The sequence below is a fragment of the Epinephelus lanceolatus genome, chromosome 6, assembly GCF_041903045.1.
Source record: "Epinephelus lanceolatus isolate andai-2023 chromosome 6, ASM4190304v1, whole genome shotgun sequence".
Classification (NCBI taxonomy): Eukaryota; Metazoa; Chordata; class Actinopteri; order Perciformes; family Serranidae; genus Epinephelus; species Epinephelus lanceolatus.
The window spans coordinates 19,810,688-19,825,734 of NC_135739.1; the positions used below are offsets into that span (position 1 = coordinate 19,810,688).

At 43.6% G+C, this 15,047-nt stretch overlaps 1 protein-coding gene across 1 annotated transcript in view; it reads left to right on the top strand.

The window, feature by feature from the left end:
- Positions 1-15,047, top strand: part of insrb (insulin receptor b) — a 98,756-nt gene that overhangs the window by 11,695 nt on the left and 72,014 nt on the right. Inside the window, exon 2 of the mRNA XM_033621691.2 lies at positions 14,160-14,708. Within this exon, the coding sequence (XP_033477582.1) occupies positions 14,160-14,708 (549 nt within the window). The remainder of the gene's footprint in view (positions 1-14,159; positions 14,709-15,047) is intronic.

Below are 15,047 nucleotides of genomic sequence, written 5' to 3' on the forward strand. Positions count from 1 at the left end.
AAACAACAAAGCATTTAAGTAGAGACGTAAGCACCAGTTATGGCAAAACATTAAGCTTTAAAGCATTCAGGTCAGACCAAGTTTTTCATTGTCGTTGCATAGTTGTTGATGCTTGCTTTGCTGTGTGTGTGTGTGGGTGTGTGTGTGTGTGTGTGTGTGTGTATGTGAGTGAGTGTGTGTTCATCACGTGCCTTTTGCTGCTGTAACAATGTTTAACCGGCCATTAGGCGTCTTGCTCTTGAAGAAAGTGAGGAAAACAGACACTTGAGGACAGACTGGAGTGAAAGGAGTGCCCCAGTGTGGCAACGCTGACACTGTAGCCTCCACCTGGGAGCAAACACTGCAGGGACTCGTGCCAAGACGGAGTGAAGAGGGACAGAGAGATGAAGAGTTTGCGCCTAGTTTATGAGCCCGCATCAAGCATTCCTAATTCACTTACAGTTAAAGGGGGCCCATATTGAATCATGCCTTGCTGTTAAATGACAGCGTAATGAATGGAAGTCATTTTACAATACCGCCGCGGCCACAGGCCCTCCCCTCCAGGGACTTGTCTGTCAGAGGCTAGGTAACAGCGAGTGATTTGTTGGCCGGGGGGGCCTTGTGAACGTTAACATGACGTCAGTATTCCATCCATGCCATACCTAGCATGCCCGTGGATATCCTGTACGGAAAAACCAACAGAGGAGGGCAATGATCGAAGGTCTCTGGGAATCTGCAGAGGGTTTTTGTGGAAAAACAAACAGCAGGAGGAGGGGATATTTGTCCAAAATCAAAATGACTGAATGTTTATAGATAACATGTTCACAGTGCTTCGCTTCTCCATAATGATATCAAGTACGTGGGAAAGTGGTGTTACAAGGCAGAGAGTAATGATCTGCAGATTCATGTCACATTTGATTGGCTGTAGATGGATATCTGATACTAGATGGTATTTTGTTAGATTAATGCAAAACTAGGGGCGCCATTTTTTGGACAGGTGATTTACAGAGCAAATATCTATGCTGTAACAGACAAAAAAAAATACAATTTAATTTCAGTTGGACTTTAAGTGGAAGGAGGCCCTGAAGCTGAGGGTGCAGGTCTGAGCAATGGAAAAGGTAGAGGGAGGGAGAGATACGGAAAGAAGGAAGCAGAGGCAGGCAGGATGTGTGTCTGCATGTTTGTGTGTGTGTGTGAGGTTTTCCTGCAGCAGCCAGTGAGAGCCGGTGGTCTAACAGTGCAGACAAACGGGCCATTAAACTGACCTGGCCCCTCTGCTCTCCATCTCTCCAGCCTCCCCTCTGCTTCTCCCTCTTTTCCATCTTGGTTTGTCAACTCCTCTCCCCCGTCTCTCTGTTTGCTTCTGTACCACTTTGGATTCTCCATCGCTCAAGTTCTGCCCCCTTCTTTTTTTCTTGCTCTCCCATCTCCTGTGCTTGTTAACTTGTCTCCTCACTCCTCCTTCTCTGGCTCATACACACACACACACACACACACACACACACACACACATTCACATACGCGCACACAAACAATCAGAGTCTCATTTCAAGGCAGTTAGAATTAAATTATTTCCTCCTCTCAGGGTGTTTTTCTTCGTTTGCATCAAATTTTGGATTCAGCTGTAGCTCAGAGTTGGCAGCCTCGCAGCGATCCAGTCAAATCAATAGGATTTGCCATGCTTGGGATGAGCTCAGTCGTCCATTCACCACACAGGGAATACCTCTACTAAACCCCTAAACTGTTTTAGCTGGAGGTAAAAACTGCTCAGTGTCAAAAGAAAGAGTTAGCACGTTGAGCTACAGCCCGGGCAGCTGTCCCATCTTGTACTCTCCCTTCCCCGTCTGAATCCCTCTTTGTCGTGATTTTTCTGTTTCAGTCTGAATGCTGAGTGGCTAAATCACAAACTGCAGCACTAAAGGAAACAAGTTAGGATTGGAAATATAGCTTCACAGCTATTGTAGAGGTCTCAAGCAGGCAGACAGGCCGATTTGGAACAAGAAAGAAAGCCGTACGGGATTGAAGAAGCCGATTTGGCAGAGCCGTCAGGCAGGCGTAGCTCGTCCAGCCTCGTGTGGAGATCTGGTTTGTGGGTCGGAGCTCTGGTGGGGCCGGGCCCTGCAGCTGCTGCCGTGTGGCTGCAAGTCAAGCAGGGGAACCGAGCCCCGGCTGCCTCCCTCTCAGGCCGAGGCTCACCACACCAAGACGCTGCTCTGCGCTCCACTCGCTAACGTGGGAAGATGAAAAGGAACATCAGATGTTTTTTGTATTACTCACTCTGGTGTGTGTGTGTGTGTGTGTGTCTCTGTGTGTGTTGTCTGTCTGTCTTGCACTATATCTTCGGCACAGTCCAGCCTGCAGTTGATTACCTGCTCTTGTTTCATAGTCTTCTGTCTGTTCCCAAATGCTTCGACTATGTCAGGAATGCTGCCCCCCCCCCCCCCCCCCCCCCAACATGCTTTTTATTTGTTTGGAGCACCACCTGGTTTAGCTGTTTTGTAAGGCGTGGCCAGAATTTTTCAGACTTTTTTTTTCTTTTGGTTTGTGTATTACCAGCTGTCCAATTATTTTCTAGACAGGGAACATGTTGGTTGCAATCGGTCATGGAGTAACGCGGAAAGACTGAATGGATCATTGTGATTGTGTGTGTGTATCTGTCACAGCGAACATGTCAGGTTCCATTTACTTGCAGATGCAGTTTGCATCAGTGGTCTGCATTTTAAATTCTTTGATGTGACTTTCTTTTCAAAAGGTTAAATTGCACTGTGCTGTGCTGCAGAAGCATTTGAGGCAGAGGGAAGGAGAGAGGGCTGGAAATGGAATGAGGAACTGAGCAGTGAGGGAAAAACCTCAGATACAAAGACAATGAACATCTTATCTGCTTTACATATGGACTGAGGATATTACATTCTTTGGCCTTTGTTTGCTGGTTTTGAGTATGGAGTCAGAGCGCGGAGACAGGCTAGCAGTCTGTAAGGTCGCCAGTTAAAATGTGTTTTATTATCTAGGACATTATGGGCAAGTTGGAGCCCTTCTTTTAACCCCTTGTTCTGTTTCTGAGTGTAAAAGGGCGAGCTGGAAAGATCTTAGAGTCTTAGTCATCTTATCTCATATCAGTCTTAGATGTAAGACGGACATGAGACATGTTTCACTGTCAGACATGGTGTGCCCACACTGTGGATATTTGGTGTTTGGGTTGGTGGACATGGACTCGATGGATCAGTTCCTATCAGGTACCCTGTCACTCTAGGAGGATGTCAAACAGGGCCGTCTACACACATGCTGCTCTTGTTCCCTCTGCCTTCTTTTCCTCCACTTTGCCCCCACACCTCTGTTTTTCTCTCCTCCCTCTCAGCAGCCTTGAGCCCAAGGTCGAGCCAAGCTTGGTGGAAGTAGAAAATAGTGAGTCATTGACAGTGACCCGGCACCTCAGCACCTTTCTCTCTGTTTATATTTCAACTCTTTGTCTCCCTCTGTCTGCACCTATCCTTACTCCTCTTCCCCAATCCATCCCTCCCTCTCTCCTTTGCCAGTGCCGGAAGGTGGATGGAAGGAGGCGAGCCAAAGTCACCAGTGTGATCTGATTTAGGCCTCTCTTTTCTTGGCCAGCCATCTGACAGCGCAGGGCCTTCATGTTGCTCTTTTCTACCCGCTTCAATCTGCCACGGCCTGGCCCGATGCCACAGCTGTAACGGGACCCAGCGTTGTGTATAAATAGGCTAGGCCAGCTCCCCTTGCCATGCTCCTCAATGGGAAGCTGAGGCAATGAAGGAACAGGTGCTCCAACCCACACACTCCCTCTCTCCGCTCCGTTTTCCTTTCCCAAGCACCCCCCCCCCCCACCTTTATCTGATGTCCTCAAATGTGGAAGCACAGGTCAGTCACGATGCACGTGTTCGCTACGCTCTCTTGTAGTATCACTCGGTCGTTGTCCCCTCAGAAGATTTCTTCTTGAAAGTATTTCCTGTGTGGTTTAATGTAATGGCGCGCTGAGCTTATTTCCACTCTTCAAACTGCCCCCCTCTCGGTCTTTCCCTGGCTCACGTACTGTTATTTTGGTCCTTGACTCTCTTTGTTTTGGAGGTACAAGTTGGTACATGTTAATCAAAATGCCTCTCATGCAATTTCTCAGCATCATTTTTCACTGTGGAAGCCACAGCTTGGCAGTGGGCGCACGGGGAGCTGGCTTTACTTCTCAGGACTTTCCACAGCTATATTAACAAACAAATGCATTTTTCCACTGGCAGTCCACTTGGCACGGCGGCAGCATATTCTCTCTCCCGGGGTTTGTTCAGCAACTGAGCTGTTGACAAATCTATAATCAGCAGATCACCTCATTGAGGGCAACGTGCGTCTAAGCTGACAGAGAGAGGAAACTTCTCACAGTCCAGAGTTAGCTGCCACCTGGTTTCATGCTAGACAGGTCTGGTTTCACGCTAAGCTAACGTGCAGCCGCCCTCTGCTACAGTGAAAGGCAGAGGCAGGTTGGTCCCCGGGCCACAGAGGGCTCCACTCTCACCTTCTAAAACTGCCACTGTGATCCACTTTCTCACTGCCAGCCAGCTACTGTTAGTTGATGCATATTAAATTCTCTGCAGGGAGCACAACTCTAAAAATAAGAGAAGAATCTGTCTGAAATTGTAGCTACACTATAATGGAGGCTGCAGCTGTGGGTGCTCACTGAATAGTGGAGATGGCAGTTTCTGTCAGAGATAGCCGTTACATTGGTATGACCTCAGTTGCACCGGTCATGCCCAAGTAAGCTGTATTTGAGTATTACAGTGAGCTGTAATTATGGCGAGCTTATTCTGTGAGCTAATTCTGCTCCATATTTGACAAGGAGAGGGAGTAAAGATGTGAAAGAGACAGATGATGACGAGCTAAAATGGCAGGGAGCTAAAGCGGAATTTGCCAATATTTCTGCCGTTTAACAGATGTCTCTAGAGTAACATAGGATGAGTGCAAATTGAAAAAATGTTTGCTTTTTTTGATCACACTCGTGACAAACAGCCAATACTTATGATTTAGAGCCGCCCTGGACAATATTCCTATGATCTAAGCGATATCTGCAAGAAAAAGAAGTGGGGGGAGAGAGTTTAGACTGACGATCACAGTGTTGCAAGCATGCTGCATAAACCGCAATCTTCCATTCCACAAAGCCTTGATTTGCAGCGTAGTAAAATCTAAATGATCATCATTATATTTCTTTTAGGCGTCATCCTTATGAATACATTTTCGTTGTAAAATACAGAACTACTGCAACATTTACGCCTAGCGTCTACACTAACCTGGTGTTTGGGAACCCCTGAAATGGAGACCTTTGGAATTGCTTTTGACCTTTTCTTAGTTTGAAAACTTGCGGGTTGGATTTTAGTCTAAATAGGCAGAAACAGTCACCCATGTTCACTTCCTGATTGGGTCTTATCAGTCATAGCATGTCAAGTCAAAACATTATAGCTAGGTCTACATACCTTCTGTGAGTTTATCTTTCTTTTGTGAGTACTCCTTTCCCATTGCCATGACTTCCTCCAGTGATGGCTAATGCTCTCGGCCAATGTGTGCAATTGCAGAGGAGACAATCTACTTCCTGTCTACATTGGTACGCTCATGCCCAATGTTCATGAATGGTCACACGATATGCATTTTTAGGCAAGTTAATGTCACTGGGAATGATTCTGAAACTGTGCTAAAAACCTTGTGTGTACAGAGATTGGATGCCCATGTGGATGTGTCCTTAGTTCCCACCATATAACTTTTTCACACTGTGGCTGAAGTGCATCCACAGCATTTAGGTTTTCTGTGGGAATGTGAGCCAGGACACGCAGAAAGTTCATCTATTTTCAGAATGGCACCTTATAATCAAAATCTGCTCTGTTGCCAAGTAGATTAAAAGTACTGGAATGTCTTGAGACATTGTTGGAGTAATTTTGACATCGTAGTTTCAAGTTACAAACTTGCACATCACGGAGAGCAGAAGGACTGAGTAGATTATACATACACCGTGTCGCTATACAGTACTCACACAGCCTGTACTATTACTATTTATATTGTGCTCTGAAAGGGTTGTGTGTGAACAAGGAGGTTATGCCAAAATATTATAATCAAAATCTGTTAGAGCAGTTTAGAGGTCTAAATAAGTTGAGGCGACGTCAGTGCTGAAGTTTAATTTTAGGGCTGAACAATCTCTCGTTTCAGCATCAACATAGCAATGTGAGTATGTGCTGTAGTCACGTGCGTACATGGCAGTGCAACAAGGCCAGTTAGACTCACCATCATAAACTAGGGAATTATTTTAGTGGTTGATAGAAAAAGAAAACGATCAAAACTAACTTTTATGACTAATCCTGAAAGTAAACAGTCAGTCCCTGTGATAAATAACATAATTTAGCCTCATTAAATTACAGTTTGGTTACTGGTTTCACATGCATGCTCTCTCTGCACAACAGTCAGTCTCAGTGCAGACTAAAGGTCTTCAGTAGAGTTTGGAAAACTGCAGATATCTGTTGATTCTTTTATTATTTATCAATCTATACTGCAAAATAATATACATTTCAGTGTTGTTTTTTCCAAGTATTGTGAGTCCTATCCTGTCCTGGCATATTTCATTGTGCTCTATTGCCTGTGCATGGAGGATTGGCCACTATTATTGGTGGTCATGTCATATTAAAATAACACTAAAGCATACCTACTGTAGCTGCAGCCTTCACTGGAACAGTTTGGGCAATTTATTCAGTTACTGTTAAAGCACAAATGTGTGAATAGACCTCATAACTATTCCAGCAGCACACTCAGTGACAAATGTTTAGACGGTATCTTTTTAGACGTGTTATCAAGAGAAGTGACTGAGGATGCAGTTCCTCGACACGTCTCTGTAAAAAATTTTGAAAAGGAATTTGTTAATCTCCTATTGAGGACTTAAACTCATTCACCTCACTCCATCTCCGAGCTTTTTTCCTCCGCTGTTTCTGTTTGTCTGACACCCCGCTATACCTCCCTACTTCCTCCTCCTCTTCTCATTCCTGCTGCCAAATTAAGTGTCAAACAGACAGGGAAGGCGGGTGGATGGCCCACATTTCTCCTATAGAGATCCACAGTATGGTACAGTACGTTCCAGTCTGTGCTCTGTTATTCCATTCTCTGCTCTGATACAGACCTCGCCCCCCTCCGCTGCCCTGCGGGCTCATTAGTGGCTGATTGGGTTGTTATTGTAATTAAGAGCTCCTGTACAGCCAGTGAGAGCACCAAGCTGTCTGCTTATGGGTGGTCCTCAGTGGGAGGGTGGGCTTTAGAGGGGTCACGGTCATTGTCCACCAAACCCCCCACGTACACACTGTCTACCAGGTTGTTTTTTTTATATTGAGCTCTGTTTATGTGAGTGAAAATGTAAATTAAAACAGCAGTTCACAGTGTAGTTTTTGTGTCAGAGCAATTTTCTTTCTTCAGATGACAAAAAAAATGAAAGATTGTGCAGCAGGTGTCTTTACGATCATACATCCACTCAGCAGCTCAGTTTGCTGAGTCTTTTATGTTATAGGTGATGATTGGTTATTGTTGTGTTTGTGGTCAATAGGTAGCAACTCTCCCCCCTTCTCTCTCCCCCCCGCGAGGCCGTGTGTGTGCATGTTGCTTGTCATGTAACAGTGGTCCATAGCGGCCCTCCATTCATGCATGTGATCACCAACCGTCCTGTAGGTCCCTTACGTCACCCTGCGTTCCTGCCTGGGCTCAGGTTACACTTTCACCCTGCTCACTCCCCTCCCATCATTTCCCTTTCCCCCCCTTCACCCCTTTTTCCTCCCCCCACCCCTTTTGCCCACGACCCGTTCCCTCTGACTCAATCTCCCTATTCGCGCTCTTTGCCTCTCCTGTCCCCCTGCTCCTAAACCTGGGAGGAGAGAGGGAGGAGATGGCTCATTATTTTAAAGACACAGTGGCTCTCGCAGCCAACCCCCGACTGCATAACAACCCTTCCTCCACTCCTTTACTCTCCCTCCTCCTCCTCCCCTCTTCCCCATCTGCCCCCTGATGACCCACGCCTCTCCCCCCCTCACTCCTGCCCCCTCTCTCTCGTTCCTGACAGTTGAAAACAAGACTCCATTTTGCGGAGGGAGCTCCCACCAGCACCGTGTACTGCTTCCCCTCATGGCCCACTAACATTTCTTTGTGTCAATAAAGCGTCTCCAACAGGAGATGTGACATATGTGCTAGCCTGTTAGCACGCTGTGTGAAGAGAAAGACCTCACCTCCACTAACGCACCTCTTACTTGCCTTGTGAAAAATACATTAATGTGAAAAGGTCATGTTTATGTCCTCTTGGTGTTTTCTTGAAGATCACTGTGGGCAGAGGTGAGTTGCACCCTGGCCCTGTTGGTGTTGCGTAACGTAGTTTGTTATGTTGTCGTGTTGCACAATAGGTATCCGGTTAGTGCTGCAGGCTGACAGCGAGTGGGTGGCCTGTAGGCCTGTTTGATGTGTCCAGGAGATAAGGCAGGAGGGGCCGAGAGGTGTAAGGTTGCTGTTATCACTGGGAATAACACCAACTGCCACATAGTGGAGGAAGAAGTGTGTTTTTGTGTTTTGGTTTCTGATACAGTATGTGTCTAATAAAGAGGGTGCGGCCAGGGCAAAGTGGCTAGCTAGTGTGAATGAGTAGCTGTTGTTGTTTCAAACTCCGCTTTATCTGATGAGATGCGTAACAGCTGAAATGGATTTATTGTCTTATTTTATGAGTTGTTTTTGGCTGCTGGCAAGGCTGGCTGCGAGGGGGAAGTGTGCAAAGTTGAGCTGGCTTTGGCCACGTCCGCACATTTAAATGTTTTCTGTCCAAGCTAGTGTTATCAGATTGTTCTCGTAATGATGGAAGTAATTTCAGTACACGATGAATGACGGACAGTGCCCACTTGTTGCTGTCTGACCTAGTTGACCATGAATGGATGACAGTGTTTTTCCTCCATGCTAAAAATGTCAGAGTGACGGAAAGTGGGTACTTATCATTATATCATTATATGATTTTAAATTTGTATTTTAATTAAAATGATTTTGTCATTTTCTTTTAGGACTGCAACTAACAATTATTTTCATTCTCCATTAATCTGTTGATTATTTTATGAATTAATCGAATAGTTGTTTGAGCTACAAAACATCAGAAAATTATGAAAGATGTTGATTAGTTTCCATAAGCTCAAGATGACCTTCTTAAGTGTCTTGTTTTGTCCACAATCTAAAGATGTTCAGTTCACTGTCATAGAGAAGTGAAGAAACCAGAAAAAAATCACATTTAAGAAGCTAAAAAACAAGTATTTTAATTTTTTTTTCTTTAAAAATCTACTTAAGCTGATTCATCAATTCATCAAATTAGTTGCCTATTAATTCAGTAATTGGCAACTAATCAAGTAGGCTAGTTGTTGCAGCTCTACACTTTACAGAACTATGTTGATTAGAAAGGTATTGACGTAGTACGTTTGCAAGACAAAGGCTGGTTTAAAATTCCAGTAAACTGGTGGCGTCATCGGTCGAAGCTCTGCTACATTGTTTCAGAAATGGGGATATAAGGGGCCGTACACATGCCGTGTCTTTAACCGCCTCGAAAAAAGTGAGGTCAGGTGCAGGGCACTTCTTTTGTGCCAGCTTTCAAGAGTGCTGCGGAAGGTTGCGACTGAGGAAAGCAACCTCAGCAAGCATGGTACCATAGCCCATTTACCTGAAATCTTGAGTGCAGAGTTGATCTTCTTTTTAAGTGTGTAGGCCTGTCATCCATACGACAGGTGTAAAGCTATGGTAGCTCTGCACCAAAATGATCAACTTTTCCGTATTTATCACTGACTGATATTTATGGAAGAAAGGAAAGATATCTGTCGGCTGTGATTGGTTGTTCCTCGTCACATGACATGCTGTGCATGCTGCTGCGTTCCAAAAGTTGAACTCGGTCTATCTCAAAGCACAGCAGTAGCGCCCTGTAAATGGGTGCTTGGGAATGTGTGTGCGCCATGACTGCATTGCTCCGGTGTTTGAGCACGTCTACATTGAAACCAATGAATTTGAAGTCACAAAAAACGCGGCATGTGTACGGCCCCTAAACGTTTCAGTCCATCAGGGGTATCTGTCTCAAGTCTTGCATCACTTATGATGATGTATTTGCACTAATTCAGTCCTATTTGTAAGTATCTTTATACACTTTAATTTAGGGATGCATGATATTTTTTGCTGATATCCGATATGCCAATATGTAACAACTGATAAGCTGATAACCAATACCGATATCGATATATCCTCTTTTTTCCCCATCTAATGTAAGTGATCATCAGGCCTCTTCTGCAGTGGAATTAACATCATATTGTGCATGGTGGTTGATTCCAATAGTTCACTTTAAAGCCAATATCGACCAGTACTGATGACGTGCTGATATTATCATGCATCCTTACTCTGTATTTGTCCTCAAGTTGCTGGTGGGTCACCGTGACCAGTATGAAGACATTTGGATGTCCTGTTAGCTACTGGTTGACCAGTGTAAAGCTGAATGAATAACAGCATGGCTGCACTTGTGTACAGAGGAATAAAGTTGATAGCCACTGTTTAATATCTCACCTGCACAATTCCTTTTATCTGAAAGGTTTTGTCACCATGTCAAATACGATAACTGTTATCAACATACCTGCCTATGTTTCATTACTCTTTTGTTAGGTGTCCTACAGAGGCAAATAAGATTTGGACATTCAGTCTTGGTATCGTGTGTATGTTTCTCTTCAGTTAAAAATGTTATTGGATAATAGACGAGTGAATTGTGAAGCTCATTTTATTTTATTCTGATTTATTCGATGGTATCAGACACATTCACAGAGATAATTTACATATCTTGCTTGAAATAATGTGAAACACTGATGCGTTGCATGGATATTAAAATGTTAATTAGATTTTTCTCTTCCTGATCCAGACATTTTTATATAAGGTTGGCACTTTGCAAACTTTTTCCACTCTGACATATTTCCACACCTGAGTTACTCATCTCTATTACGTGCCGTTGTAGTAAACAACACTGTTTTATTTGGCAGTGTAGTGATTACAGGCTTTATTGGCTGCTGTCCATTACAAGAAGTCACTTAAACCATTCCATTGATGTGCTGCTGGTCAGAGTTTGTACCTGGATTGTTGACGTTTGTCTTGCTAACCATTAACAGAATGGGAAGTTAATAGGTAGCTTACACCTGGGAAATGACGACAGTCAATAACAATTCAATAAAACCAAGTCGTCCATTGCAATGAATTCTGACTTTCTTTCTTCTTAAGATGCATGTTGTGGTGCAGTTAATTATTTTTTTGTGTATGCAAAGTGGCAGAGGGGGTTGTGCGTAATAAATGGGAGGAGTATCAAAAGGTGGCGAGCAGATGGGGTTCACACCATTAAGATGCATGAAAGACACTTGCAGAGTGTGATTAGCAGGTGTGTGTCTCTATCATCGATTTGAAAGCAGCAGACTACATGGAGACAGATCGCTTCTGTGATAAGAGGCTCATTTTACCCTACATGCACAAGCGCAGGACCCTTTTCAATAATTTTGTTTGTACAAATTGAACTTGTATTGATGACAGATATTCACATTTGATTAACAAAACGGGTTAAAGGCTAAATCTGATTAGTTTCCTGCTTTTTTTGAACAGTTACTGCTGCTTTTATTTGCATTTCATTCAGCCTTCTTTCCTCATCCTCTGTGTTAGAACCGTAATCCAGTAAACGACTCAGAGCAGTAGCCTAATGTTTGTTTCTTGTAGTGGAAACAAGTTTGTAACGTTTCATTAACAACTTGCATTTGAATCCAGTCTTCTCACATGTTGGTTATCATCAATAACCATCTGTTTTGGGCCGTTATGGCTGCCTCTGTGGTTGATTCAGCACATGCATGGTTAAGCCACGTGAACAAATTAGTATTGTATGTCTCACCACTACCTAGTGTGGCTAATGAGTGTGCTTGCCTAGAGTAAATGGGTGTGTCAACATTGCGTAATTTGTCTGTGCATTTATGCAAATATACCTTTCATTTAACACCGAGTTCTAATATCAACCGTGGCGTCACCGCATCAGGCAGTAAATCATATCTCTCCCACTTTAGACAGCAAGTCTGTTCACATGAGCTGACATGTGCTTTGTCTACGTGTTGATGGACAAGCTTGTTTATATTTTTTGGGGTGATATGGTTGAGAAACATCCCACCGGACCTGTATGACCATTCTTGATGTTTTTATGAAGGGCAGTTCATAGAAAGGTGAGGTTTCAAGGAAAATGGTTGCACGGCTTTGGCAAGGTGTGTGAGCAGTATTGTTGCTCTCTTTCTTTTTGGAACTTGAACCTGTGTTTGTAAAAGTTGAAATGAAAATTATTGATATAATGGCACCAATAGAAATATTTTGTATTGTATTTTGTAAGACACATCTTATATTATTTAAACTACGAGGCATTCTTCCCTCCTTCTCACTTTAACTCACTTTAATACACTGGAAATGTGTATCTTATTATTTGTAGTGAGCAACAGCAGCATGCCTCCTCTGTCTGTACATCTCCTTAAGTAACTGTCCCCTAATGAATTCTCCACTCCTCTGATGTGTGTGTGCATGCATTTGCTGGTCCAAATGTGGGCTTGTGTGTATGTGCCAGTGTGCAGCAGCTAAAGAGTATGAATGAGCATGGATAAGCATTTTGCTTCCAGGCTTCATTTATGTTAACCCCTTCATGTCTGCTTCATTCAGATCAGACAGTGCCATACAGTAATTTCCTCTCTGGAGGAATATGCTGGAGCCAATGAGAAGAGAGGCTGTGTGTGTGTGTAAGAGAGAGAGAGGGAGGGAGAGAGCGCTTGCAGCCAGTCAGATTGTAGAGGGGACTTTAGCGAGGCTGTTTCATGAATGGCTCTGCTCTACTTAATGCAGATCACTGGTGGTTTCATGGCTTAAATGGGAAAAAGACGGATCTATTGATGTTCATATCCGCTTGTTTTGATACCGTTACGAATCGATGAGGACTCTTGTGCCTGTTTGGTCTGTTACTGTAAGCCACCATTAAGGAATGACATGTCTTTCCATTCATACTGCGATGTGAAACAATGAATCAGTTAATTAGTCGATCAGTAGAAAAATATTGACCTATTTCTACTGTTTTGGTCGGGTAATCTTTAAGTCATTTTTCTACTACCAAACATACCCTAAAACCATCTTCTCAGTGCTGTGGATTTGATGCTTAACTTAATCTTACGTGATGAACTTGCAATTTAATGGAAAATAGTGATAGTTTCATGATTTCCTTTTAATAGTTAAACAATTTATTTATTAATGGAAAACAAAATAAAACATTGAATTTATGCTGCATTCTCATGCTCTTTGGATGGTCCAATTTCCTGAGTCAGGAAGTCGTTCCTCTGACTTTGCTGTGTTCGTGAGCTTTAAGATGTAATGTGGAAACAACATGAACGCTACAGAGAAAATGTGTTGTATCTGGTCATTCAGAGCGCTGCAACAACGCCTTAATAACAGATTGAAGCTCTATATGAAAAAGTGATTTTGTTTCAGACTTGTTGCTGCACCAGTACATCCTCAACAACTACTCAAATAACTTCCCACTCCACATGGTAACACTTACAACCTCAAACAATATTACAAATTACATGTGTGCAACAAATTGACATGCAAAACGTGAATAAAAAATACAGTTAATTACCATCAACTGAACATTTGCATATATGACGTTAACTGCAACTTGTGTAGCAAAGTTTCCGACGACTTTCCGAGTTGTTGTACCATCTTGAGGGCATGATCACATGAATTTTCCCAGTCAGGAACTTATTTTTCTGATTATTCTGAAACAGTTTAAGCAAAGAGGAACCTTATAACTTTCATGATGGTGGGATTTATTCCAGGGCTGTAGCAAAGTCTTCCTAATAACCTGACAACTGAGTGTAAATACACATTTGCTGATGTGCTCTGGAACTGTTGTCTGATGTAAATTGTTCTAGCAGAGCTGTGTTTTTAATGGGCAGCTCCCTGGTGTAAATTTATTTTAGATGAATAAATGAGAGGCAGGGCAAAGCTTAAAAAAAAACCTATTGTAAACATTAACGAAACTATTTCAAAACACTTGTGTTGTATGACTGGCTTATTATTGTTTCTGACATCTCCCTCCCTCTTTATCCTTCTAGTCTGCCAGAGTAAGGACATCCGGAACAATGTGACCAACCTCCAGTCGCTGGAGAACTGCACCATCATCGAGGGCCACCTGAAGATTCTGCTCATGTTTAAGACCAAGGCTGAGGACTTCCGAGGTCTCAGCTACCCAAAGCTGCGAGTTGTGACTGACTATGTGCTGCTGTTCAGGGTCTACGGCCTTGAGGCCCTCGGCGATCTCTTCCCCAACCTGACGGTGATCCGCGGAAACAACCTCTTCTTCAACTACGCTCTTGTGATTTACGAGATGCTGCAGCTGAAGGAGGTGGGTCTGCACAGCCTCATGAATATCACCCGGGGCGCCGTGAGGATCGAGAAGAATCCGGACCTGTGCTACCTGGCCACTCTGGACTGGTCCAAGATCCTGGACTCGGTGGAGGACAACTTCATCGTGGCCAATAAGAATGACAGAGAGTGTGGGGACGTGTGTCCCGGCACGGCTCAAGGTCAGACCATCTGCCCACAGAACACCATCAACGGACACTTCAGGGGACGATGCTGGTCACAGAACCACTGCCAGAGAAGTAAGTGTATATGTGTCTTAATGTGCTTTAAACAGTGGAGAGCTTATTCTGTTTTTTCCCCTCATACACTCCCATATTTCTTGATTCAGTTTGACTTACAAGCGAGGATCATTATCGCTCACTTTCATTGCAAATAACCGTCCATAACTCTGCTTGATAGTCATAGAAAAAGACGCTCCTTATAAACCCAGAACTTGCCTGAGAATCCTACATCCTTGGGTACATTGCAAACAGGAACTGCTAATAGCTAAATTGGCATGGTTCTTATTTGTCAAAGTGTATAATAATACAGAGTAAAACCAAGGACTCAAGTTGTAGCCCAAAGCTAATAACTGACTC